We start from the raw sequence: 27,353 nt of genomic DNA on the forward strand, positions 1-27,353 counted from the left end.
TATGTCCAAGTAATTTTTTTCCTGCTGCTTTAAAAATCCTGATATCTTTAACAACAAAGTCAAATAAACACAAATTGGCAACTATTTCCACATAAAGTAAATGAACAATTATTTACCAGGCACCTCCCTTGTGTTTTGCCCTGGGGACGCAAGAACAAAGAATGAAAGAATCATGATTTAGAAGGAGTTTTATATAAAATGTTTGTTTGTTTTTTGTTTTTTTTAGTTTTTTTGCAAGGCAAATGGGGTTAAGTGGCTTGCCCAAGGCCACACAGCTAGCTAGGTAATAATTAAGTGTCTGAGACTGGATTTGAACCCAGTTACTCCTGACTCCAGGGCTGGTGCTTTATCCACTGCGCCACCTAGCTTCCCCAAGTTTTATATAAAATATGTACAGCATAAATGTAAAGTTAACACAAACATATATGTATTTATGTGCACACATAGAGAATCTTGAAAAATAAATTAGCTTCTACCTGCAATATATATTTGTAACCTAAGCTCCTGAAGGGCCAAGATTTTTAGTTGTTTCTTTGTATATTCAGCCTCTCATGGAACTTTGTAGGAACTTAATTCTTGCTGGTGGATTGATTGATAACAGCTTACTAGTCACCTTCTCCTAGTCCTTTTCTCTACCCATTCATCTCTTTATTTCTGTAGGCACAGTTCCCTTCAAATTGTCATAGCATGCTACAGTCCTCCCCAGATGCCAAATTATGGTGTGGAGGTGACCTTCATTTCCTGTAGGTGATGCCAGCCCCTAAATGAGTCTTTTCAAACTGTAAATGAGTTCAGGTCTGTACCAGGTCTATCTCCTCTAGCTAAATTTGGAGAAGTTCATGACAAGATTCATTGCTGGTGATAAATTTTGCAAAGTAGAGAAACTCACCAGTTTAATCTATGAAGAAAAGCCTAGCGCAGTTGTGATCTCTGTCACCCAAGGGAGGACCCACAACCACAATGGATGAATCATGGGACCTTGAGAGTTGAAGAGGCTAGACCTGTGCTGGGAGGAATCAGATACCCCCGCCCAGCAGCCTCCCAGACAAGGTGTGAATTCTCTGTGTCTGAATCCTCACTGGCCGATGACTTTGTTTCCAGGTATCATGAGTGACTCTGAATCCTGTGGATTGTCCTGTTCCACAGAGAATGTGAGATCTACCCAAGTTGGAGAATGGCTGATATCCTTTGGAAAGTGGAAAAAAAAATTTCTAATCCTCAAGGGACAAATTTTTGAGTTAAATAAAACATATAATTTATTTGATCCCTTTTAACAAAAAATAATAAAGAGGGCAAAAAGAGGACAATTCATTAAAATTAACTGATACATCAGACAAATCTAACAGTTTATATGGCTCTTTACCCCTACGTCTCTCCCACCTCTGGAAAGAAGGGAAAAAGTATATTTGGAGTCAGTTTCATCATTATTATTACATATCATTCCATTTCAATTCTTATTTTTTTCTTTCCATTTGCATTATTATAGTCATTCTATGTGTTTTTTCTTCTCATTTTGCTTCCTTCCCTGAGCATCATGTCTTCCCATATTTTCCCATACATTTCACCATCGGGTTTCCCCATTTTTCAGGAGATAAACAAAGGGGTTGTTTACTGCTAATAATAAAAAATAAAAACCCTGCCTCCTCAATCCAATTACATATTTTGCCCTGATCTGCTTAGAATTTTGGAAGGAGTTGAACGATGGTGGGTCAGACATTCCATCAGAAAAGACTTATTTACTTTGTGTCAGAAACTGTTGTCCCTGGAGATACAAAGAAAAGTAGAAGACAGTCCTTGTTTTCAAGGTTCATCTAATGGGAAAGATAACTTGCAAACAACTCTCTAATTACTCCCATAAAACAAAATGTCTGTCTGTCTCTTTCTCTCATCTCTCTATCTCTGTCTCAGTCTCAGTCCCTCTCTTTGACTGTCTCTTCTCTCTCTGTCTCTCTGCTTTGTCTCTGTCTCCTCTTACCCACCCCCGTCTCTCGGAGTGCTCTATTACCAAGGATAGTTAAGCAGGACATCGCTTGACAAATTCAAAATGCTGGTTTTGAAGATCAAATCAATGACATGATTTGCCCAAGATTATGTTGTAAACAGCCCAGGTTCTTTAGTCATCACGCCATGCTGCCTGTGTAATAATACTAACAACTAACATTTATTCAGAATTTTAAGGTTGGCAAAGAGCTTGAAAATATTATCTTGTTTTACCCTCATAGAAACTCTGGAGGTAGGTGTTAATATGATTACTATCCTCATTTTGCAGAGGAAACCGAGGCAAATAGAGATTAAGGGACTTGTTCATGATCACATAACTAGTAAATATATCTAGAATTCAAACTCAGGTCTTTCTGAATCTAAGCCAAGGACTGTATTTACTATATTACCTAATATAGTAAAGATGGAAAGAAAGGATTAGTATGAGAAATATTTTGAAAGATTCAATAGGACATATTGATTGAATTAGATGTCACAGAATATCAGAATCAGAAGTGATCTCAGAGTTCTTGTATTCTAACTTTTCCCTGAACCAAAATTTCCTCTATCAAATATCTGAAAGAAGCCATTCAGGCTTTCTCCCGAGGTTTCCATTCTGCTTTCGGGTAACTCTAGTTATGTTAAATTTTTTTAAAGTTTTACAAGGCAATGGGGTTAAGTGACTTGCCCAAAGATACACAGCTAGGTAATTATTAAGTGTCTGAATTGGATTTGAAATCAGGTCCTCCTGACTCCAAGGCCAATGCTCTATCCACTGCACCACTTAGCTGCTCCTAGTAGTGTTAAATGTTGATGTTTAAAATAATTATTCTTCCAAATTTTGATTCTCTCCCCCTTCCCCCACCCCTATCCCTGTATTTGAAGGAAATTGCTTAAAGAATGGATTGAACTTGTCAAACTTCCTTAACTTTCACTAAGGGGAAGCTGTGCATGTTTATATTTAAGCAAGATATGATCAGTACTCTCAATTCTATTTTCCTATGTAGTGGTTACTGACATCATTACAAAAGCTTGTTGTTTTTTTTTTTAGGTTTCTGCAATGCAAACGGGGTTAAGTGGCTTGCCCAAGGCCACACAGCTAGGTAATTATTAAATATCTGAGATCATATTTGTACCCAGGTACTCCTGACTCCAGGGCTGGTGCTTTATCCACTGCGCCACCTAGCTGCCCAAAAGCTTGCTTTTTAATAGACAGTTGAATTTTTCAAAGTTATGGTTCTTATCAGATTGAACCTGGAAAACTTTTCAACTATCAGTGAGATAGGTATTAGGGCTAAGAAATAGTGAGTCTTAAATTTGGGGGACAAAATTCACTTAAAGGGTTAGGAGCACATTTTCTATTAAGTGCCCTACAGGAGTGGAAGCAAACTTAGTGATCAATTAAATTAATTTGCATTTAATGGGTAGGAGAAAGAGTACTAATTTAAATTTCTTCTGCATCTACTTGTGGGCTCTTATTACATGAGCAACAAGACTCTGATGAATAGTTTGGGAAATATAATTAGAAGCATATAAGAGGTACACAACATTTACCAAAAATAATATTTAGAGAAAATATTTAATCACTCTTGTTTCTCAGCATCAAGATGATCCATGGAACCATGACTTTATTTTTTATTTATTCATTTATTTGTTTGTTTATTTATTTATTTTTTCAATTATTTATTTATTTATAGGTTTTGACAAAGCGGTGGGGTTAAGTGGCTTGCCCAACGTCACACAGCTAGGTAATTATTAAGTGTCTGAGGCCGGATTTGAACTCAGGTCCTCCTGACTCCAGGGCCGGTGCTCTATCCACTGTGCCACCCAGCCACCCTGGAGTCATGACTTTAAAAGGGACTTCTGCCATTCTTTCCTTTTAAATAAGAAAATTAGTGCAGTCCTTGAATCATGGAATTATGATCCCTGGGAAAGGGTCATTAGAAGGTTAGCCAGACCAACTCATATCAGAGCAAGACATATTCTATATCCTCTTTATTCTACCTGTGTAAGACCCCGAGTTTCGAAATCTGTGAACTTTAGCCTGAATGCCTGTAAGACCCTGAATGTCGAAACCTATGAACTGTTGCCTAAATTCTGCCCCTAAGTCTCTGCTTGGTCAGCTAGCTGAGTTCCTACCAGATCAGCTTCTGAAGATTCTGCCTGGTCAGCCCTGGGACCATGGGGGGGGGCTTCTCCGAAGACCTGCATCCAATAAGAACACACCGCATACTCGGGGTTCCAGGATCCTAGCCCTGACCTAGGACGGAACCCTAGCTCGAGCTAGTTTAATAAACCCTTGCTATTGCATGTCCATCGTGTGGAGTGCCTCTGTTCTGTAATTGGGGACTTTTCTCGGACCTTAACACCTGCATCATGTGACCATTCAGCTTTTGCTTGAAGACTTTCTTTGAAGTCGAATCTTGTCTGGGGTAGGCCCAAACCACTCAATGACAGTGCCAATTACAGCTAGATGGCATAATGGAGAGAGCACTGGCCTTGGAATCAGGAGAGTGGGAGTTCTAATCTAGCCTCCGATACTTACTTTGGGCAAGTCACTAATCCTGATCGCCTGGCATCCAGGGCCATCTTCAGTTACTCTGATTCATTTCTGACCACTGTGCTTACCATGGCATCACCTCCCTGATGTGGTCTTCTTTGAAAACGAAGGATGAACATTAATTGCCAGGGAGATTTTCCTGACACAAATGTAAAGTTTCCTCTTTGCAAGTTCTAACTATCATAGTTGGGGCCACAGAGACCTTGTCTAATCCTTTTCCCACAAATAGTGTTTCAAGTACTTGAAGACAGCTGTCCTATAGCCTGAATCTCCTCTTTTTTTAGTCTAAATCACCTACATAACAAGAGCTAGAAAGAACATTGGATCTAGAATCAAGAAGCCCTGAATTCAAATTTGGTTTGAGGACACTTATTAGCTATGTGACTTTGGTTGGGCAAGGCATTTTACCTCTGTCCAATTCAGTTTCCTTAGCTATAGAGTGGAGGTCATAATAGCAAGTATACTCAGGGTTGTTGGGAGGATCTAATAGCTTACCCTGATATTTAGTATCTACTAGATACCTCATAAATAAACTTGTTGCTCCTTGTTCTCCTAAACTCTCATTTCCTTCAAAGGATTTTCTATAGATGTGGACTCAAGGTCCTTCATAACCCTGGCTTTTCTCCTTCTGAACACTCTCTAGTTTATCAATAATCTTTTAAAATGTTCCAGGATAAAGAGGGCCCATCGCCCCCCCATTCCTGGAATTTACACCTGATAACTATAACAACCAGGATTTTTATAGTACCTAATGACTGGCCCATAATATGATGAAATAATTACTTCTCTTATATTGGGTAATATTAAGAGTCTTACTTAATGTAATCTGGGGTGGAAGTTCTTTTAACTACCACATCAAAAACACTATTTATAAAACATTATTGAGATGAAAACTTCAGATCTTCTTCAAACTATTGCTTAAATGTCTTTTCCATTATGGATTTATTAATTTATACATTTCAAATGCTAAGAATAGCATTTTATAGCTAAACTTATTAAATTTTATTCATCATTCAAATGATATCTTTCTGAATTCTGAATCCATTTACTAACATGTTAGCTATCTCTCCCTCTCAATTTTCTGTCTTCTATAATTTAAAATTTTTTAAATTCTAAACAATAATGATAATAAACAATGTGCTTTCATTTTACTCTAAGTCTTGTTATGGTAAATCTTGTTCCCTCCTCTCAGATGACCTGCAAACTTCTGCATCTGTCTTTATGACTGTGATCAATCACCAAGTCCAGCGACAGGCACATAGTTTGACAAGAATGAAAATACAATGTGTTTTATTTTTGTTTGCTTCTTTAGGTTTTTAAAAAATATTTTATTTGTTTTTCCAACTATATGCAATGGTAGTTTTTACCAATCATTTTTTGCAAGGTTTTGAGTTTTACATTTTCTCTCTCCCTTCCTTCTATCCTCCCTCCTCCTCCTGACAGAAAGCAATCTGATATAGGTAGGCTCTATGTTTACAACCATGCTACACATAGATCCATATTGATCATGTTGTGAGAGAAGAATCAAATCCAAATAGAAAAAAGAAAACATTAGAGAGAGGGGGAAATGACACAATATAAAAGACAACTTTTAAAAATTGAAGATAATAAACTTTGGTGTTCATTTAAACTCCACAATTCCTTCTTTCAATATGGATAATGTTTTCCTTCACAAGTCTTTTAAAATTGTCTTTGATTGTTGTGCTACTGAAATGAACAAGTCCATCATGGTTGATCATCACCTCATGTTGTTGTTAAGGTGTATGTAATGTTCTTCTGGTTCTGCTCCTCTCACTCAGCACCAATTCATGCTTTTCTGAAATCCCATTCCTCATGATTTTTTATAGAACAATAGTGTTCCATCACATTTGTATACTACAATTTGTTCAGAATTCCCCAAATGATGGATATGCCATCAATTTCCAATTCTTTGCCACTACAAAAAGAGCTGCTATGAATAGTTGTGTACGTGTGGAATTTTTACCCTTTTTCATGATCTCTTCAGGATACAGACCCAGCAATGGTATTGATGAATTAAAGGATATGCACAGTTTTATTGCTCTTAGAGCATAATTCCAAATTGCTCTCCAGAAAGATTGGATCAGTTCACAGCTCCATCAATAACACATTAGTGTCCAAGTTTTCCCACATCCCCTCAACAATGATCATTTTTCTTTCCAGTCATATTGCTCAATCTGAAAGGTGTGATGTGATACCTCAGAGATGTTTTAATTTGCATTTTTCTAATCAGTTATGATTTAGAGTAATTTTTTCATATGACTATAAATAATTTTGATTTCCTTCATCTTAGAACTGCCTTTCCATCTCCTTTGACCATTTATCAATTGAGGAATGACTTATCTTTTTATAAATTTGAATCAGTTCTCTATGTATTTTAGAAATGAGTACTTGATCAGAAACACTAGTTGTAAAAATTGTTTCCCAACCTACTACATTCCTTTTAATCCTGGTTGCAGTGGTTTTGTTTGTGCAAAACCTTTCAAATTTAATGTAATGAAAACTATCCATTTTGTTTTTTATAAAGTTCTCTAGTTCTTTTTTGGTCACAAACTGCTCCCCTTTCCATAGATCTAACAGGTAAACTAATTTCTTGTTCTCCTAATTGACTTTTTTTTAATAGTTTTTGCTAGGCAATGGGGTTAAGTGGCTTGCCGAAGGTCACACAGCTAGATAATTATGAAATGTCTGAGGCCAGATTTGAACCCAGGTACTCCTGACTCCAGGGCTGGTTCTCTATCCACTGCACCGACTAGCTGCCCCCCCCCCCACCATTCCATTTTTTGATAGCTCTCTTCTCAGGAATTTTTCCTTCATTCCACTCTCCCCTAGGAGAGTTCAGCATGGGCAAACATAGGCAAAAGGGAACTTTTGTAGAAAAGCTAACAGTTGAGGTAGTAGTCCAGCCCATATTTAGATTGCTATCCTTTCAGAACACACTTAGGCAATAGGAAACAGAGAGTCAGGATGGAACAACAGTGAACCTAGGAAATAGTTCCAGGAAAAAATGTAGGACAAAGTTCAGACAAATGTGAGGCCTGCTGGAGCACAGGTGGAAGATTTCAGGAATTCAATAATAGCTACAGAGATTAGCAGGGAATAGGCACTTTGAAGTATCTTCCAGAAAAGTTAATACTTCCACAGCTTCTATTGCATTATCCAAATCCTTTCTCTGAAGTTTTCCTCTTCTCTCATTGAGCACCGAAGTCGGCAATCTCTTAATTAGGCTCTGCAAACAGTTCAATTGCTTGTGCTGGGGTGAAGATGGTCTCTTTGTTCCTGAGTTTCATTCTCCTGGGGCTCCCATCAACAATGGCTCTGTAATTAAAGTGGCCAGAATTACTTTGTTCTCTCAAAAAAACAAGCAATAGAAATGGAATTGGGAGTCAAGGTCTTTAAATAATAGTTATCAGGTCCTCAAGGGCCTGTCTGCACTCACATTTCAGACAGATTCTTTTTCAAGATGGTGGATGTTGACAGAAAGTTAGAAGATACCATGCATATGGAAAATGCTCTGGTTTGATGATTGAGGACCCACCTAAAGCTGACAACCTGGTGTTAAAGGTTCAGGTCTTGGGGAAGAGAAACCTGGTGTCTGGGTACTATGGAAGGTGGAGGCTTAGTTGCTTTTCTCCTATGATTGATGCAGAATAGAGTAGCTGCCCCCTCTATAAATGGAGGAAGGCTCAAACTTTTCACATTCAGTTACTGTGGCAAAGGAAAGCTGTAACATTGCTATGGCGATACAGGGAAGAGGAAATGATTCGTATCTTTAGAGCCTATACCTAACTAATATCCCCCAATGCATTTTTCATATTAACCGATATTAAGAAAGATTTCTTCCATCTTGTCCCTGTGTATTTTTTTAAATTTAGATTTAAGTATAAGATATTCATATTATATGTTTAGCTCTTGTAGCTGTTCGATTGTTTTAGTTTTGTCTGACCCTTTGTCGTTTCATTTGGGATTTTCTTGGCAAAGACACTGGAGAAGTTCGTCATTTCCTCCTCTAATGTCTCTCCCCATTCTATCAATAATATAAAATATTAAAATAATAATAATTAGACCTCTTCCTCTCAAGCATCTTCCATTTTCTAGGACTCTTTCAGCCTTCACTGCTCCATATAGACAATGTGGCCCTGGCCAAGATCTTGAGCACTGGATATACCTTCTTTCAACTTCCTCAAAATATGGAAGAGACAGGGAAATCTGTTATCAAAACAGGGATGATAACATAATAGAAAGGTCTGACTCCCTACCCATTTCAGATCATGTGCAAGTATGTTGACCGTTTCTGGTCAATTCTTCTTATGGTGAAGTTTGATAAAAACTGGAAGGCAGAAAGAAAAAATATAGAGGCAACTCAGGCTTCTTTCCTCTCTGGTCTTGATCAAAGAGACATCCTTTAAGCTTGTGTGTTAGGAGAATAGCCTTAGGTCTTTTTTCTCCTTCCTAGGGCCAACATGGAAACACACGAATTAAGGCTTTTCTGCTCTTAAGTGAAATAGCATTGCTTTAGGTTATGCCTGTGGATTTTGAAAGGACTAGCAAGCCAGTCACCAGAGGAGGTCCAGGAACTGGAATCCATGTCAGATTTTATAGATCTGATGAGCCCATTACATTATCTTGAGCAACCTAATTCCCCCAGCATAGAAATGGACTGACAACAACCAAAAGACAGGGATAGAAATTCTAGTACAGTTGGTGGGGAAAGTGTTTTATAGCACTTGTTTTAAGGTTGATCCTAGGACTAAGGTAACAAAGAGTGTGCCTCCAAGTGTTCTGATGGGAGTGAATGATTTTTAACTTCTGTCCTTGTTATATCTTCTCAATAAATATTAGTTTGTAAAAACTAATTGATATTAAGTGGTTAAAGGATACTGGGGCACTAATTGGCTGTTAACATTGCTAAAAGCACTCCAGAGTGGAGCTTAAGATGATAGCATTAGAGAAGAAAACAATAACCCCTCTAAGGGAGGGAGATATAGTCTGGCCTTTCGGTGAGCATGGTTGTTTCTACAAAGGGTTACAAAGATATTAATTCTCTTAAATGTAGTACCATCTAGCACATAATTCTCAATTTCACCCAAGGCTGGCGTGAATGAGTTTCCCTTCTTGGCAGCTGGGTATGTCCTACATTAGGAACTGGTGTAAAGCTAAAGTTGGCAGTGACATTAAATTAATATACTTTGAATTCAAGGTAAAAGATCAATGGCAGCATTCTGTTTTGCAGGTTAAATACTTCCTTGCTGGAGATTGAATGCCAACTGTGTCAGTCATGCTATGACATTTTGAAATGACAGGTTTCATGTTCTTTTCATGATCTAAATAATATAATTCCCCAAACTCTTTATTGTCTTCATAATAATATCTTTATATCACATTTTGTTATTTCATAACATTTCTGAAATTTGACCCTTACCTCCATTCACACTTTGCACCATTATCTTCCTTTAAATTTTCACTATCGTTTGCTTAGATAATTTCAAAGTCCTCCTAATTGGTCTCTGACCCCAAAATGACTCTACTCCAGTCCATTGAAGTGATTTTATGTAAGCCACATCTGACCATGTTATTCCCCTCCTCAAACTCTAGTAGCTTCCCATGCTTCTGACACAGAATAAAACTCCCTTATTTAGCCTTTCAAGCTCTTTACAACTTAACTTTTACAGCCAACATTCATTTCCATTCATGATCTAAATAAATTGACTTTTACTATATTTCTCATATATGGTAGATTGTTCTCTGAGTTCCATATTTTTGACCTAGTCATCTCCCAGTGCATGAGGTGGGGGGACATAAATTTAACCTGGAAAGAGAGGCTGGTGAGCTGATGAGCATCTGCAGTCAGGTGGTAAAGGAATTTAAATATCTGAGAGTCATTTAGATGAAAGGGACCTTCTCCTATGTAGGTTTACAAAATAATCTTTCCTCTGATCCTCACAACAACACTGGGAGGTATGCACTTCTATCTTCATTCCATAGTTCATGAAACTGAGGGGTAGACAGAGGTTAAATGACTTGCCCAGGGTCAGACAGGTTAATTAGAGTCTGGATTTGAACTTAGGTTTTTTTTGCCTTCAGGGCCAGAGTGCCACTGAGTCACTAGTGTCTCTGCCATACAAAAGAAAGTAAAAATTAAGTTTGTACTTGGTTCTATATTCAATATAGAACTAAAGTTTATTGAGCACAAAAGTGACATGAGTAAACCTGTGCCTAAGGAATATCAATTTGAAAGCTGAATGGAGATGAATTTGGGGGAAGGAATGGTAATTGGGGAAATCAATACGAATGCTATTGTAAAGTCCAGGTGAGAGATTCTATCTTGGACTGGGATAGGTGTGGTTTGAACAGAGAGAGGGGGATGACATGAGAGATTTTGGGGAGGTAAAACCTGACAAAACTTGTCACCAAACTGAATATAGGGGGTGAGTGAGAGTGAAGGGTTGAGGATGACCCTAGTGTGTAAACTTTAGAAGAATTGTAGTACTCTCAAAAAATATAGGAAAATTAGGCGGTAGTATAGATTTATGGGGGAAGACAGAGCTCTGGTCTGGACATCCTGAGTTGGAGATACTCTTGGGATATCTAAGTGGATACATCCAACAGCACTTGGAGATCTGGATCAACTAGCTCAGAACAAAGAGGACTCATTGGTAGGTCTGAGAGTTGGTTCCATGGAGATGATAGTTGAAACCATGGGAACTAAGATCACCATGCAGGCAGAAAGAGAACAGGACAGGGCACAAAACAGAGACCTCTTCTGTCTTCGTTCTTTCCTAGTAATATAATTTCTGACTATAATGCCCTGAATTGAAGACACTCTCTTAATTTATTAGCAGGATCTAATTGAGATGGCTGAACCAGGAATTAATGGACTAATTCTAAGGTAGGAAAACAATATAAAGTATGATAGAGATTGACCTTTGACGAGATCTGGAATTAGCAACTCAAAACACAAGGCAGCAAAAGTGGTCTGCTCAAATAGGTGTATGTGGGGCATTGACATTTTAGGAAATTTTAGTATACAACTTCATGAAACATAGCTGGTGTCTCAGAACAAATACATCTTTACCTCTTTTTAATAGATTAACCATAAGGAGGCCACATCAAGAGGCATATCAAGTATGCTATTTCAGGTTTTGTGGGGTTCAAAATGGTACAGTCTGCATGAAAAAAGACTGAGAAAGAGCTCCAAGTCAATAGCAATTTAATAAGCCCATGGTTTCTTCTGGATCTCAGCTCTTCTTCATGATTTGAAATAACCTGGTTTCTAGGCCCTTGTTTATATAGGGTTTGATACAGGGTTTGACTCCTGAACACTCTAAAGAGGCAAAACAAAATACAAAAATCCCATTGGTTTTAGACCTTGTCTTGAGGACCAAAAATGATATATCAGATAAAAAATGGTATATCAGCAGGGGGGTCATGGGTTTAGTGAAGCATGGGTTATCTCTGCTGACTAACTGGCCATAAGATAGATGGGTTTCTCCTCATCTTGAGCAAAAGGAGATGGTAGAGGTAGCAAAGAGATACCCCCCAAAATTAGGGAACTTTCTTAGACATGACATTTGAGGAAAACCACATAGAGATGTCTTTGTCAGAATTCATGTATTTGTGTAAGTGAGATTCATAACTGATAAACAAGAGGAGAAAATGTTGGATTAAAATTTGAAGCCTACTATAAAGGCTTAATATTCTTACACTATGTGTGGATACCATTGGGACTATATATTATTTTTCCTTATGAGATTTATACAACTAATTTACATCCCTTTCCAGGCAACATTTCTGCAATGACAAAAATAATAATTAAGGATCACACAAGATTTAGCAGATTCCACATTAAGGAGCTGAAGATTACAATTATTATCTCTCATGTAAGGTGGACTTTGCCCAGGATCCCTCAGCTAGTAAGGTGACAAAAAAGGGATTCAGACCTTTGATTTTGGTGATTATCCAATAACAGGAAGGCAAATTTAACCCACAATAACACCTCCATTCAGTATTGGCTTTTCCTACAGGTAGAGGCAATCTAAGAGAAAAATCAGACATGCTCTTTGACAAAAATAGAGATTTAAAAAAAGAGATTTTAAGATAAAAATTTTAGATAAACAAAAATGTAAAAATTTTATATGGTTAGACAAACATGTAAGAATTTTAAATATCTAATGAAACAGAATTGAAAAAATTTAAACAGCTAAATAAAAATGTAAAAATGTAACAGTTTTGAAGTTAAATTTTAAAAATGTAAAAATTATAAATGGTTAAACAAATGTAAAAATTTTAGACAGTTGAACAAAAATATAAAAATTTTAAAATAGGTAAAGAAAAACTTTTAAACAGTTAAATGAAATTTTAATTAAATAAAATGTAAACATTTAAAATGCTTTAATAAAAATAAAAGAATGTTAAATAGCTAAGTAAAAATATAAAATTTTTTAAACAGCTAAGTAGAAATGTAAGTTTTAACTTTAAGCAAAAATGCAAAAAAAATCTAAACAGAAATGTAAAAATTTTAAAGTTAAATAAAAATGAAGTTTAAACAACTAAAAAATGTAGTGACTGAATAAAAATGTAAAAATGTTAAAGTTACACAAAAAGCAAAAATTTTAAATAGTGTAATTTAATAAAAAACAAAATTTTTAAAATTAAAAACTTAAATATGTTAAATAAATAAAAATGTCGAAATTTTAAATAGTTAAATTATAAATGTAAAAATTTAAATATTGAACCACTTGGAGAGCCCTTCCAAAGGAAGAGGGCCCAAATGCTTTTTGAAGTAGACCTCGCCTCACTTCTGAGACTCGCCCATCGGAAGCTCGGAGATCTCGCGAGAAGCCGGCTCGGTCAGCCCCGCCCACCAGAAGTCACACCCTCTTGAGGCCTCACACATCCGGTCCTTCTTGCCTCTCCTCCCCCACCTCCCGCCCCGCCCCCGCCCCCAGGCCCAATCAGTGAAGCTCTGCTCAGGGAATTTCCGGGTTAAAAAGCCCAAGAGAAGGAAGCTTCGGAGGCCAGTCCACCAGACCCGCCCAGGCCCGCCCTGGGTCGGGCCCCGCCCCGGGCACGTGCTCTAGGCAGGCGCAGGTGCAGACACTGCGCGGCCTCCTCCCTCCTGTCTCTCCCAGGGGCCTGAGGGCGGGGCCGGAAGCCTCCAGGAGAAGAAGGGACAGTCCCAGGGCCTGGGGGCGGGGACAGCGGTGGGGGAGGGGCTTCCATTTCCGGCCCACCAGGCGGGACTCGGCCTCCCTCGCCCTGCGGGGCCGCGGCCTTGTGCCCTTACTGATGTGCGCATGCGCGGTCTTCAGTCACGTGCGCGGACGGTTCCATCCTCGAGGTCGTCTCCCTCCCCTCGCGCTTCGGCTGTTGCTCGGGACCCGGGGGGAGGGGGAGGAGGGGGAGGGGATGCCCGGATTATCCGTCAGTGTGAAGCGCTCCGCCCCCAGCCCCGGGCTCCCTCCCCTCAGGGTCATCCGGGGCTCTCCTGGGTGTGACATCACCGCGAGAGCTCTGCTGGGGGGGAGGGGCAGGGCGGGGTCTGCGGCTCGGAGGCCCCATTGCACCCAGGACCAGTTTCCTAACAGGAGCGAGAAAGCCTGGGCATTTTACTAAACACTATTAGTTTTGCTGGTGCCAGGTGTTGTTTTAATTTTATTTAAGACGATGGAGTTAAGTGACTTGCCCAAGGTCCCCTAAGGTACAGCTAGGTAAGTGTCTGAGGTTGGATTTGAACTCGGGACCTGCTGAACTCAGGCCCAGTCTTCTCTCCGCTGCGCCACCTAGCTGCATCTGTAGGGAATTCTTAATGAGATCTTCCCTCCTCCAGTGTAGACCAGCAACTCTTTTGTAATTCTCAGTCTTTGTCCACTGCCTGAGTCACAGAAAACTGAAGTGATTTACATAACTGATACATGTCAGCAACAGAACTTGAACCCAGCTCTACCAGGTGGTCATTCTTCCACTGTGCTACACTGAGAATTAATTCTCTTGTAATGTTGTGATCATCTTTCTGTGTGGCTATCTCGTGGGTCTGGCTTTGCTGACTTCACACTGTGAAAAGATCCCCAGGAATCTTGGTGTCTTAGTACATTTGGGGATATAACAGATTCAATAGCTGATAACGTTTTTTTTGGGGGGGCGGTTCTTCCTCTTACAGTTTTCTCATTGACAGTTGTTTGCCTGAAACACATTCCCCTGCCTTCCAAATAATTGTCAGTTTTCCCCACTGTCTTAGTGGACTCACCAAGAGCAAAACCATTTTAAAAGCTTTAGCTCCTTGCTTTAGGTTATTTAACATCTTATTTCTTAATTCCTATATCTCTTACAATGAAATAAAATGACATTCAAGCACACACACACACACACACATATGAAAGGTTACCTTTATTGTCTAGTAAATAAAATATTAACTAATGAATGAAAAGGGTGATCACACTTTTATATCATTACCTTATGTACATTTCCCAAATGTTTATAGTTAATTGATTTATTCTTTGATAATAAATATATAATTTACTTTAAAAATTCTTGTGACAATCAGTTCACAAAATTCAGAGAATGCTTTTTGTTTTTATTCCGCCTTCAATCTTGTTACCTGTTCTTTTTCAGAATACACACTGTGACACTTGCAATGATAGCCACAGCTGCAACTGTGCCTACCACTGACAACACTATTGTCGAAATGCTGACACCAGTAGGACTGGTGGAAGTATCTTCTGGAGGAGGAGGAATGAATAGAGATGCTCGCGCTATGTTCGATAGAGGTGACTCCAGGTTGGCTTTATCAACTGCCTTAATAGCCAGAAAGATGGTGGTATCATTTTCTGTTATAAAATTTTCTGGTTTGAACACAAAAACTTCCTTGACGTTGGCCTCATTTGGAATCAAGTCAGTAGTATTTACTTGAACAGTAGAGTTGAATTCTTCTCTTAGTGTGAGGATATCTTTACTCATTCTTATGATATATTGTTGAACTGAAAACAGAAGAGAGTGTTGGCTCAGAGATTGCTGGCTCAGGTTCAGGACCATGGACCATATTGAACAGTATGGTTATTCACTAGCAAGTTTGTCAGAGGCCAGAAAAATCCATCTGGAAAAACTGGACAAGAATGACTTGTTCTTAGGAAAGCTTGATTTTAAAGGACCCTAAAGGGGACTTGAATCTACCATGTAGATCGATAACAAATATTGACTGACTGGCATCAGTTTTTGAAGGGAATTTAATCCTAAGGGCCCTCCACGTTGAATTACACCTGATTTTTGGCCTATTTGACCAGTCAGAGGAAAGATACCTCCATATGCCTCTTGGCAGTGTTGAAATTTATATAAGATGTTTGGACTGGGACCTGTATATCGAGAGAGTAGATCTCAAATGGAGCAGCCCCAAATGCCCTGATTACTTCATCTTCAAAGTTATGCTAAAGAAAGGCCTGGTAGAGACTATAGTTCTGGGATCAGGGCCATCTGTATCACACATCTAATCCCCTTCCACATACATGCTGTGAATAAACTTTGGGCTCCATCTCTGAATTATTTCCTTATCAGCTGTCAAATTTCTGACATGACTTTTTTCAAATCAGGCTTTAAAATCGTGATTCTCAGTACTTGTTAAATTTGTTCTTTTTAAAACCAAGCCCTCTTTTTTGTGTTTTTCCCCCCTTTTATGAGAGCATTTGTCTCAGAATCAAAAGTGATTGGCTTGCTTACCTTTCCCCATATCATAGTCATCCCCAGGGGCTGTCCAGGTCATTATAATGTGATCATCTTCAATATTAGCCTCCAGGTCCATAATCTTACTTGGTGGGAACTGGTCAGGTACAGAGCCACTTGGAACAGCTGACATTTTAAACGAACCTCCTGTGGCTGTTCTGCTGAAAATTGGCACCTTTGCTTGAATTTCGTCTTCACTAATTTCAGGTTTGGGTGGGTTCATTTTGATTTCACCTGCAGAGAGGGAAAGAAAAATAGCAATAGTCTTGTCCCTTTTAGTGCCCACCTAATGCTGTGCATTTCTGTGTCATCCCAGAACGTAGCCCAGGCATCTGGTAGAACCATAGCTTCAGTGGGACATTAGATGCTCCCTCACTATCAAGGGTGGCCACCTCTCTCTCAGTGTCTTCAGTTGTAAAATGGGAATAATAATGGAACCTGCCTCCCAGGGCAGATGTGAGAAGAAAGTGAAATTATATTTGTAAAATGCTTGGCTCACACATTATAAGAGACATGTAAATGTTAACCATTCTTATGATTACTATCTCCCTTCCTTCTATCATCTTAAACACTGACTTTTACTTCTAAACTAAGCCTTTGCTGGCTAGGGGATACTGGAATTTTTTTTAGCTGAAAAATCTGTTCTGTTTTTTTTTTTTTTTACCAGTTACATATATGCTGGGACTGCTTCCTTTATTGTACTAGTCTTTTGGATTTTCTATGTAGGACAGACATATTGTGCTTACAGTAAGATGCACTTGGTAGGTAGCCACTAAGTGGCAGAACCTCAGAGTTGCAAGGGACCTGAGGGGCCGTCTGGTTCATATTATATGAGGAAGAGTCCCCACCTTTCTATAACAAACCTGAAAAATCATTCAGACTAGACTTGAAGTTCTTCAGGGATGGGGAGCCTATCCGGTGAGGGCAAACTCTCCTTGGTGAGGCAACTCAGTTCACTATGGGAGAGCTCTAAGTGTTAGGAGGTTTTTCCTTCTACCAAAGCCTAAATCTTCCTCTTTGCAACTTGAACCCAGGAACCTGATTCTGCTCTCTGGGTTAAGCAGAACAAGTCTAATCTAATCTCTCTTCCTCCACAGATCCCTTCAACTATGTGACAGATAAGTCTTTTCTTTGGGCTAAAAATCCTTACACCCTTCAATCAGTTGTATAATTTATGAACACTCTTTGGTTTGAAATTTAAGATGTGGCAAATTTCAATTAGATCTCCTCTTGCCATGACTGAAAAGTATACTTTTTTTTGTTTTGTTTGTTTTTTTAATGGGAGATTGATTGCTTACCATCCTCAACCCAGCCTGGTATGTATAAAGCTCCATTCACTTGAGGTCTTGACCTTTGGGTGTTTTTTCCTCCTATGGCTCTCACTTTTAAGCTGTATCGACCATTTGATTTGTAGGATGTGAAATATCTTGAGTAGACCCCATCATTCTTGTAAGCGTCCGCACCTTTATGTAGAAATAAAAGAGTTAATGAGCAGTGTTGTAATCAAGGAACAAATAAATTCAGAACCTGGACATTACAACATAATAGTCTAAGTATGTGTGTGCCTATGTGACACTTCTATACACAGATACCCATATGTATAAATTACTCCAGAGTTTCCAAAGCTTATCACAAACATGATTTCACTGGAATCTCCCAACCACCCTCTGAGGTAAATAATATAATGAAGTGTGCTAGAGTTGCCTTTTCAATTTTTTTGCGTGAGCATTTACACCTTAGAAATATCAACAAAAAGTGGGACTTGATTTATTGTTTGGTTGAATGTCTAGATTTAAGATCATAGTGGAGATTAAAGATTGAAGTGTGTTGTATGTTCTTTTTTCTTCCAGAGAACCAGTTCTTACAAACGTACCAGCATCCCATAACTAAAAGATGATATTATACTGATTAGATAAATGAGAATAGCGGAATTAAGATCAATTAAGTGACTTTTTCACAATCAAAGAACTAGTAAGTGTAATAAGCAGGATTTGAATCCATGTTTCATCTCCTCTCAATCTCCATATTCAATCATTTGCCAAGTCTTGTCAGTTCTACCTCTATATTGTCTCTTGCACCAATCTCTTTTTCTCTGCCCCACAGCCTCTACCCTAATTCAGGCATTTAGATGATTACAATAGCTCTCTCCTTGGTCTTCCTGACTCCAGTCTCCTTCCTCAGCTGAAACTCCTGACACACAGATCTGAACATTTGATTTTACCATGCAAAACTCTTCAACTGCCCCTATTACCTCTACAGAAATCCTGTCTGGGCTTTAAATTCCTTCACAATCAGACTCCCACCTACTTTTATAGTATTTTTTCCTATTGCTTTCTTTCTTGTTTTCTCCATTTCTGTCAGACTGGTGGGTAGCTATGACTTGGACAGATTCTTTAATCTGTCTCTTCTTTATCTTTGCTTGAATATCCTATTGGTCTCTCATTTTTGCTGTGCTCCTTCTTCAGTTCTGAGTCTTGGAATTCCTAACTTCCTTCAAAGCATACCTTAGCTCCCATCTCCTACTCAAGGGCTTTCCAAATTCCCTTTATTTGTTAGTTTCTTCCCTATCTTCTCCCACACATAGAATACTTTGAATTTACCTGTCCATGATCTCTGGGAAGGACAATGTTCACAATGTCTGAACATTGCACACCCCCTTCTTGTGTCCCTAATTCATCTCTTCCAGGGATTATTTAGGTTATGTGGACAGCATTCAACAGTGATGTCTCCTCTATTTGTGGAACTGTCTGTGCACTATGGTGATGTACATGTCATATTCAGCTAGTTTAACTGTAAGGTCCTTGAGGACAGGGATTGTTTGCTATTCGTTAATGTATCCCTAGCTCCTGGGATTGTGCCTTAATTTAGGAGGAATATATGGCAACTAGATTGCACAATGGATAGAGCACTGGCCTTGGAGTCAGGAAGATGGGAGTTCAAATCCAACCTCAGACAGTTCACACTTATTAGCTGTGTGACTTAAGCAAGTCATTTAACCCTGATAGCCTCACATCAGGGTCATCTCCGGTTGTCCTAATTCATATCTGGTCACTGGACTCAGATGACTCTGAAGGGGAAAATGAAGCTGGTGACTTAGCACAGCCCCCCTCACTCAAATCCAATTAGTGTGTTTGTCATAAAGCCACCAACCAGATGTCATGGTTTCTTTTAGAATGAAGGACAAATATCATTGTCAGTTGGAATATAATAAATGCCTCTCAGATCCACCACTCATTCCCATTAAGTGGATACAACATATAATGGAAACCGCCCTTCACCATAGTACACTGACATTTCCACTAATAGAGGAGAAATCACTCTTGAATATTGTTCACATAACCCATTCCCTGGAGGGGATGAATTAGGGACACAGGCAGGGTGTTGCTCATGTTTGGTTATTGTGAGCCTTGTTCTTCCTAGAGATCATGGAAAAATTTTGAATCTCCTGCTCTAAAGTATTCTTTATAGTTTAATAACTTTGAACTTGCCTTTTACCAAATGCCTTTTAAATTTATTTGATATCTGATTATAGCCTTCTGTGGACTACTCTCTATTATGTTAAGGGTTCACCCAGTCCAAGTTACTAGATTCCAGTGTGATCTAAGAGAGAACCTTGATTGCTTGATTGTTCATAGTTTATCCACTTAATTTAAGATAAAAAGGTTACCTATTTTTGTTAGATTAACAGGGGGCTATTTATCTTTCCAAATAAAGTCTTCCAGGACCTCAAGCTTGATGTTGACATTCATGCAATTGAATTCAGTAAAGGTAGAGGTCCATTAACAAGAAGGAAACAGACCCTGTCTTCAAGGAGATTACATCCAACTTGGCAGATAAGTACTGGAAAACCTCAAACAAAGATAAGTAGTGAAAAGATCATTCCAAGGTGTACAAGGTAAATGCCTAGCAATTTGGTGGCGAGAAAATTAGAGAAGAAAATAGCTATTAGGAGATGTCAGGAGAAATCTTGTGTAAAAGATGGGGCCTTATTTGTATTTTAAAGGAAGCTAGAGATTCCAAAAATCAGAGATGAGGAAGGAATAGAGTCCTTATTAATGAAAGAGAGGAAACCTTTTGCGCAAGTACAGAATTCCTTTCAAAGGGGATGAAGCCTGTTTTTCAGGGATCATGAACTGGAATGTTTGATGTTATTGAATCTATCCTTCATTTTGCAGTTGTAGAAACTGAGAACAGTCATATAAAATGTTCTAAATTAATAATTGATTAGAAAATTTCAAATTAAAACAACTTTAAAGTACATTCTCACACTTTTCAGTTAATATGGTAGAAAAGAGAAATAAATATTGGAGTAGATATGGGAAAATTGGGACATTAATGTACTGCTGGTGGAGTAGTGAACTGATCTGGAATGCAATTTAGAACTTTGCACAAAGGGTTATAAAACTGAATATCCTTTGATCTACTGGTAGGGCTGTATTCCAGAGAGAACATAGAAAAGAGAAAAGGTCCCACATGAATAAAAATATTTATAACTCTTCTTTTTGTGTTGACAAGAAATTCAGAATTGAGGAGATGCCCATACACTAGGGGAATGAGTTCTGATACATGAATGTAACGGATTCTGTTGTGCTATAAAAATGATGGGCAGGAAGATTTCAGAAAAACCTGAAAAGACAAGAACTGACACAAAGTGAAATGAGAAATATGAGAACACTGATACACAGCAACAGTAGTAGCATTGTGTGATGATCAACTATGATTGACTTAACTTTTCTCAGTAGTAAAATTTTTCAAGACAATTCAAAAAGACTTTTTTTTGAGGTTTTTTTTTGCAAGGCAAATGGGGTTAAGTGGCTTGCCCAAGGCCACACAGCTAGGTAATTATTAAGTGTCTGAGACCTGATTTGAACCCAGGTACTCCTGACTCCAGGACTGGTGCTTTATCCACTATGCCACCTAGCCACCCCTCAAAAAGACTCTTGATGGAAAATATTATCCACACCAGACAAGGAACTGATGGAAACTTAACAGACAGGGTGGTGCTTATGGTTGGTAATTGTGAATTGTTCATCCCAGAAATCATGGAAAAATTTGGGAACCCCTGCTCAAAAGTATTTCCTTAAAGTTTAATAGCTTTGAACATGCCTTTTACCAAATACCTTTTAAATTTATTTGATAAGTGATTATAGCCTTCTGTGGACTACTCTCTACTAAGGATTCACCCAATCCAAATTGTTAGATTCTGGTGTGATCTAAGAGAGAACCTTGATTGCTTGCTTGTTCATAGTTTATCCACTTAATCTAAGACAAAAAGGGTACCTTTTTTGTTAGATTAACAGGGGGCTATTTATATTTCCAAGTAAACAGTCTTCCTGGACCTCCAGCCTGATGTTGACATTCATTCAATTGAATTCAGTAAAGCTAGAGATCCATCAACAAGAAGGAAACAGACCCAGTCTTCAAGGACATTGCATCTAACTTGGCAGATAAGTAGTAGAAAACCTCAATCAAAGATAAGCAGTGAAAAGGTCATACAAAGTGTATAAAAAGTAAATGCCTAGCAATTTTGTCTGGAGAAAATTAGAGAAGAAAATAGCTATTAGGAGATGTCAGGAGAAATCTTGTGTAAAAGATGGGACCTTATTTGTATTTTAAAGGAAGCTAAAGATTCCAAGAGTCAGAGGTGAGGAAGGAATAGATTCCTTATTCATGAAAGGGAGGAAACCTTTTGATTAAGTACAGAAATCCTGTCAAAGGGAATGAAGCCTATTTTTCAGGGATCATGAACTGGAATGCTTGAAGTTATTTAGTTTTCCCTTCATTTCGCAGTTGTAGAAACTGAGAACAGTCATATAAAATCCTCTAAATCAATCATTGATTAGAGAATTTCAAATTAAAACTACTTTAAGATACATTCTCATACTTCTCAGATTAGTTAATATGGTAGAAAATAAAAATGGTAAATATTGGCGTAGATATGGGAAAATTGGGACCTTAATGCATTGCTGGTGGAGTAGTGTAGTGATCCAACCATTCTAGAGAGCAATTTGGAACTATGCCTAAAGGGGTATGAAACTGTGCACACCATCTGATCTACTGGTAGGTCAGTATTCCAAAGAACATAGTAAAGAGACAACACCCCACATAAATAAAAATATTTATAAGTGCTCTTTTTATGGTTATAACAAATTGGACATTGAGAGGATGCCCATCCACTGGGGAAAAGAGTTCTGATGGAGTTCTATTGTGCTATAAAAATGATAAGCAGGTAGATTTTAGAAAAACCTGTAAAGACAAGACTGATATGAAGTGAAATGAGGATGAAGAGGAACACATTGATACACAGCAACAATAGCATTGTGTAATGTTCAACTATGATTGCCTTAGCTTTTCTCCATATTATCCACACCAGACAAGGAACTGATGGAAACTTAATGTAGATCAAAACTTCCTCTTCACTTTATTTTTTTTTCCAAACTGTTTCTTCTTTCAGAACAGGACCTTTATGAATATACTTTATGTGATTGAATATATATATGTATATATATATATATATATGCATATATATGTATATTTAATTGCTACTTCCTTGGAGAAGGTTGAAGGTGAGGAGGAAGAGAAAGAAAATTTGGAATTCGAATTTATAAAAAAATCAATATTAAAAATTGTCTTTACATGTAATTAGAAAGAATAAAGTACTTTGTAAAAATGTCATACTTCTTTCTTAAAAAAGAAAGAACCTTGAGGTTTCCGTGGGGTTGTTACCTGCACCATTATCCAGAAGTTCCAGAGTGACTGATGTTCCATCAGCTGATTCTATGAAGGCTGTTACATTGACTCCTATAATAGGCAGGGATCCTTGGTGAACTTGTGCATAAACAGACATTGGATTAGGAAAGTTGCCATTGTCCTTATTCATTTTAGAATCCACTGTAATGGGGGGTATAGTAGGATTTGCAGCTCGAGTGGTTACTGTCACAGTCAGGGTTTGTGTGGTTGACTTCAGGCTGTAAGACCAAATTCCAACCTGAAAAGTTCAGTAGAAATTCATTAAAGTCAAACAGTACTATGACCTTTTCCTACCTACCTTCTCTTTATTATCAAAACACCTTATCTGATTTATACAAGTGAAGTTAAAAAATTTTCTGCTAGAGAATTTGCATAACTCTTATTCTCCATCAGCTATGACTGCCATTTCAAACCATTCTTCCTTATAAGGGGAGCATCTAGAAAAGAGCTTTCCTTGTAATATTGATTACTATCAAAAGATTTGCTATGAAAAAGGTGACCTGAAAAGTATGCCCCTGTTGTAGTCCATGCTCCTCAGACCAAGATATCGAATGCCAAAAAGCATGACTTTTAAAATTTTGAATGAGAAAATAGTGTCATAAATATGTTCCCATCAATCAAAAAAGGTTCTATAACTTCCTGGCCTGCCCTAATAACCCTCCTTCTGTTCTAGCTCCATTTCTGCGCTTCTGATACCTTTGCTGCTACAGTTACATTGTTTAAGTTTTTGTTTTTTGTCATTATTTCATCACATTTCTAAGTAAGAATGAATAGAGTAAAAATGAATATTTTAATTTTAAAAAACCTTTTGTCACTCTAGAATTATTACAATATTAATCTTGAAGCTTTGGCTCTATTTTCTGAAGATTTTAAGAAAGCACTAGGGAAAAATTTCATTGCTTACCTCAGCAGTATTTGGTATTTGCAGATACGCCATTTTGGAATTGTTATCCACTGAAAATGTTTTATAAAGGTTCCCGCTGGGATCTGAGACAAACATTTCAGGTTGTTGAACTGTCCATGTGACAAGAAATAGAGTATCAATGCCTACTGTGCTGTCAATGATAACTGTGCCATTCATCCACTCCCCATTCTTTAGAACAGCTCCTTTACTTTCAAGCTGTTAAGAAAATATAACAAGAGATTTACTGATTGGGCAAAAGGATGAGTCCTCAACAGTCATAATTAATATGAAGGACATGCCAATGGGCAAATGTCTATAAATTGCCAAAAAAGGAATCAGCTTGCATTGATAGAGGAAATTTTCTTACCTGGAATTTTCCTACAACAATTAAATTAGAGACCCCTTCCCTCTCTCTCTAGTTAGCATCTATTAGGAAACAGGATGATCAAGAATGGTGCTGGGTGACATGGTCATACAAATGTGCATGAATAATACTCCTGGCACAAAAGTTATGAAAGGAAAGGTTCAGATGAAATCCCTTATTTTTTACCCAAGATAATATTCAAGTTTCATTCATTCATTCTCTGTCTCCTTTCTTTTTTTCTATCCAACTTTCTTTCTAAATCAAATTCCCTCCAATTTAAGAGAGGAGATAATAAAATAGTCATGTAAGTCAAGTTCTTGTTTTCAGCTCCTTGATTTCAGGTTCTCAGCAGGGAATTTAGGCAGCATTTTTGCTAAATGAAAGGAATATCTGGAATGAAACCACAAAGATTTAGAACTATTACTGTCCACAAGAAGATCACACCCTTATTAGGGGATGGGAACAACATTTGGGAAAAAAATTATACTAAATACATACATTACAAATGGAAGATAGTTTCAGAAGGAAAGCACCAGCATATTCCAAATCCAAGTTTCTTTCCACTAAGCCACCCTTCTTTCTTAGTCTGATCTGCTCTGGTCCTTGTCATCCTATCTTAGTCCTCTTGATTAACTCACTAACCTGCTCCCAAGAAGGCTCATCTCTCTTCAAACCTCCTGTGGGGCCCTCTCCCTCACTTTTTTTTTCCTTGCAAGGTAGTGTGCCCAATGTCACACAAGCAGGTAATTATTGTTTAAGGTCAGATTTGAACTTTGGTCCCAGTGACTTCAGGGCTGGTGTTCTACAGTGTGCCATATGGCTTCCCCCTCCCCTCCCTTTTTAATTTGAAAATCTTGCCTCCTATTTCATTGAAAAACATTGAAGTAATTCATTGAGACATTGAGACATTCCCCCCACCCTACCCCCAACCTATCCTCTTCTTCATTTGTAAACTTCTCATATATATTTTTTCTTGTATGATTGGCTCCTTCTATCATTAGGCTACTTCTCTACTAAAAATATACCCATGTGTCTCTCCCATCCACTGATAACCTTCAATTTGACCATCCCCACTAGTTATCATTCCATGTATCTATTCACTTTGGCAAATAAGCTACTTGAGAAGGCTGTCTACAATAGGTGCTTCTTCCTTTCCTCTCTTTCTCTTCTTAACACTCTATAGTCTGATTTCCAACATCATCATCATTCTGAAACTTCTCTGATTGCCACTCTCTTGACTGCCATGTCTATTGACCTTCTTTTAATTTTCAGCTTTCCTGATCTCTCTATATCCATTGGCAATGTTGATCAGTCTCTTCTCCTTGCTATTTTCTTCTCTTTGGTGTTTCTTGATGCAGCTCTGTCCTGGTCTCCTACCACATCTCCAAACACATCTTCTGCCTCCTTTGCTGAATCTTCATCCAGACCATGCATGCTAATCATGCATTACAGGACTGCTCTGAGTCTTCTTGTCTTCTCTCTATATACTATTTCACTTAGGGGTCTCATTTTTTAATATAAACAAAACCAGGCAGCCAGGGGAAATACTCACAGAGGCAGCCCTAGCCTTGGAGTCAGAAAGACCTGAATTCAAATTTGGCCTACAAAACTTATAAACTATATGATCCAGAGCAAGTTATCTAACCTCTGTTTCAGTTTTCTATTCTGTAAAATGGGGTTGTTAATAACACTTACTCCCCTGAGTGGTTGTGAAGATCAAATGGAAAAAATAATTGAAATTTTTTCCTGTCACATAATGGGTGCTTAATATATCTTTTATTAATATGGTCATTTCCCCTTGATCTCAATGTTCCAGCCAGCATGGTGCAGTAAGTACGTGCTGGATGTGGATTAAAGTATGTATCTTGTCATGGTCACTCATTACCTGCATCACCTTGGGCAAGTCCATTTTCCTCAGTTTCCTCACCTATAGTACATGAGGTTTGGGCTGGATGACTGAAGTTGCTTCCAAATTCATATGATATGGTCATATGATGTATGATTCCGTAAACCTCAAAGGTCTTTTGAAATAATAAATCTCTGACCTTAGAATGCCATGATTCTATGTAACACGGAATAGGACTTGAGAGATCGAAACTTACCTGGATGGACCTTTGACTGATCATTCCATTTCCTGAAGAGAAGGCACTGAAGGCATCAATGAGCCCATTGTTCTGAGCAATGTCTGTAGAAGTTAGTTGCAGAGCCCCTAAAAGTTGGAATACATTACTAGATGTTAAATACTTGGCACAGTTAATGACAAAGTAACAGTCTTATCAAAGGTTTTTTTTTCCCATAAGGTTTTGCACTGGTTCATAAACTGCAATCATTTCTATAGTAAGAATACAATCTCACTTTAGGAAGTGAATGTAAAATGTTCAGTTTTGTGGTGTATAAACCATATGCTATGGTTAAAAGTTTTATTTATCTAAAACACAACCAAGGCTTCGGGAAGAGGTAAAAAGACTAACTAACAAAGAACCAAATAAGTGACCAAGAAATCCATGATCTAAACCAGTTCATGTATTTCATTCATCATTGAGCTTCTTGGATCCTCTTCACTTCAAAAATCAATTAATCCAACTATGTAGGAACTCCCTGTACCAAAGCTGACTATAGTCTTAGCAGATTTTTTAATGAGTTTCTATGACCAGAAAAATTCATTGCATAGTAGACAATCTTCCAATGATTTAACTTTCCAGCTCTGACAATGTTGGCCAATTCCAATTCAGTTACACCATTTTTCACTAAGCTTTTAGTATGTGAGAGAGCTATCCAATACAAAGAAAATCTCTGATCCTCAGTGGTCTTACATTCCCTTTTGAAGGTGGAAGTGAGATGAGAGAAATTACATGCACATGAATAAGTAAATTCTGGAAAATGAATAAAAAGAGCATTAGTAAGTTGGTAAATCAGTATCACTGGACAATGGTCTCACCCATAGCCTTGTCACCTTGATTGGACCTTAGTGGAATAACCATTGAGACTATATGGTCAATTTCAGAATGATGATTCAGGATAGACTTTTATTAGGGACTTAGGATAATTTCAAACAAAATTTAATG

At 38.0% G+C, this 27,353-nt stretch overlaps 1 protein-coding gene across 1 annotated transcript in view; it reads right to left on the reverse strand.

The window, feature by feature from the left end:
- Nucleotides 1-14,943: 14,943 nt before the first annotated feature.
- Nucleotides 14,944-27,353, reverse strand: part of LOC141510976 (calcium-activated chloride channel regulator 1-like) — a 40,672-nt gene continuing 28,262 nt past the window's right edge. The window contains exons 9-14 of the mRNA XM_074220343.1: nt 26,391-26,497; nt 23,925-24,140; nt 22,997-23,258; nt 17,569-17,733; nt 16,268-16,504; nt 14,944-15,534 (exon numbers count right to left, since the gene is read on the reverse strand). Coding sequence (XP_074076444.1) covers nt 15,152-15,534; nt 16,268-16,504; nt 17,569-17,733; nt 22,997-23,258; nt 23,925-24,140; nt 26,391-26,497 — 1,370 coding nt within the window. The 3' untranslated portion in view covers nt 14,944-15,151. The remainder of the gene's footprint in view (nt 15,535-16,267; nt 16,505-17,568; nt 17,734-22,996; nt 23,259-23,924; nt 24,141-26,390; nt 26,498-27,353) is intronic.

The sequence above is a fragment of the Macrotis lagotis genome, chromosome 2 (genome assembly GCF_037893015.1).
Source record: "Macrotis lagotis isolate mMagLag1 chromosome 2, bilby.v1.9.chrom.fasta, whole genome shotgun sequence".
Taxonomy (NCBI): domain Eukaryota; kingdom Metazoa; phylum Chordata; class Mammalia; order Peramelemorphia; family Peramelidae; genus Macrotis; species Macrotis lagotis.